This window comes from Cotesia glomerata, unplaced genomic scaffold, assembly GCF_020080835.1.
Source record: "Cotesia glomerata isolate CgM1 unplaced genomic scaffold, MPM_Cglom_v2.3 scaffold_2272, whole genome shotgun sequence".
NCBI lineage: Eukaryota > Metazoa > Arthropoda > Insecta > Hymenoptera > Braconidae > Cotesia > Cotesia glomerata.
In genome coordinates this window covers 306-1,793 of record NW_025402744.1, presented here as the reverse complement: position 1 = coordinate 1,793, position 1,488 = coordinate 306, and the positions used below count along the sequence as shown (strand labels likewise).

The window sequence follows — 1,488 nt, the reverse complement described above, 5'->3', positions numbered from 1 at the left end:
CTGTTTTGTCGTAGGTGTACTCTTCATAATCTCCATTTCGTTCAGTACTTCGCGTTCGAAGTCTTCGAATTTTTCCTCAACACATGCTATTTCTGATTTTAATTCTTCCACTATTCATTTGCCTCCTGCCTGCCACTTCAAAAGTCAGCATTTGATTAGGTCGCGTACTTGTGTCTGACCGCGGGTTCCGTGGTTCCTTGTATTCCTCGGGATGCCAGAGTCGTAACCCGTTGGCATATCGGCTACTTCTCTGTGATACCTGCTGAACTGCGGGACGTACCTCCCTCTTTTTGTCTTTGCGTTGATATCTGCTCCATTGATTAGCAATATCCTGGTTATTTCTTCATATCCTCTATGTGTGGCCATGTGCAGTGCTGTGATGCCTTCCTCTGTGGTACACCGGTTCACTTTTGCTCCAAAAGTGTCAATTGCAAAACTTTTTACAATATTGAAGAGTGTTGTGTACTCATTGCTCCAGGCCATCTCTTGATTGCGTGGACGTAGTCTACCCGTTTGTTAAAGACCATCATCAATGGCGTCATTCCTTAGTTATCAGTGTGATTAACTCCAGCGCCCATCCGAAGTAGTTTATCCACTTTTCCCTTTTGTCTTCCTTCTACTGCGTAGAATAATGCTGTTCTTCCATTGTCGTCTTCTAGGTTGATTGTTGAGCCTTCCTCCATCAGGACGTTGAATAAGTCCCATATACCTTGCTTTGCGGCTAGGTGGATTGCTGCTTGACCTTTTCTATTTTTTGCTGATAGATCTACCCCTTGTCGGATTATGTGGTATAACATTCTTCTGCTCGTGACTCTTACGCGTCTTGATCCAAAATCTCTGTCTATTATTAATTCGTGTATTGGCCGGTTACCACTGTCATCATTGTCGGCATCCAGTCGTGCTCCTCGATGTATACGAAGCCAGGCTTTTCTCCTCATCATTTCTCGGCCTAGGGAGGCTCTACACAAAGGCACTGTTGAATTTTTTTTGATCTGCTTCCATCTATTTTGGCTCCTAATCTGGATTAGCTCACTGCCGCCGATGTCTTTCCTCCATTTTGCCAAAGGCTTTCCCTAGAAGTGTATATCCGTGGTTCCATGGCTCTGGTACGTATCCCAGGCCGTAGTCCTTGCATCGATGTTGGTTATTTTTCTGATGTCTTCGTCCATATCTCTGGAGTATCAGTGGATAACCTCATGGGCTTTTGGTTTTACACGTACTAGTTTTTCGCTGTTGACAAAATAAAACAGAGATCTTGATATAGTTCCTTACATCCTGCTGTGCATAGTTCTCCAGTGCAGAATTGGCTTCTTATGCGGCGATATGGCCTTCCCGTCATGCCCTTGTGTCCTCCTACAGCTGATGTATGGTGATCTCTTATTAGTGATCTTCTATTGGTAGCTTACGGCACTTCTAATTTTCCACTGCATACAGTTATTTTTATTTCCGTATTCGAAAATATCTCTCTCAATCTTGATACGTAGTATG

The 1,488-nt window shown here is 43.7% G+C and overlaps 1 protein-coding gene across 1 annotated transcript; it reads right to left on the bottom strand.

Annotated features, from left to right (window-relative positions):
* Nucleotides 1-545: 545 nt before the first annotated feature.
* LOC123274123 (ankyrin repeat and SOCS box protein 3-like) lies at nucleotides 546-938 on the bottom strand. The gene has a single exon (XM_044741617.1). The coding sequence runs from the start codon at nucleotides 936-938 to the stop codon at nucleotides 546-548; it is 393 nt and encodes a 130-aa protein (XP_044597552.1).
* Nucleotides 939-1,488: the final 550 nt, after the last annotated feature.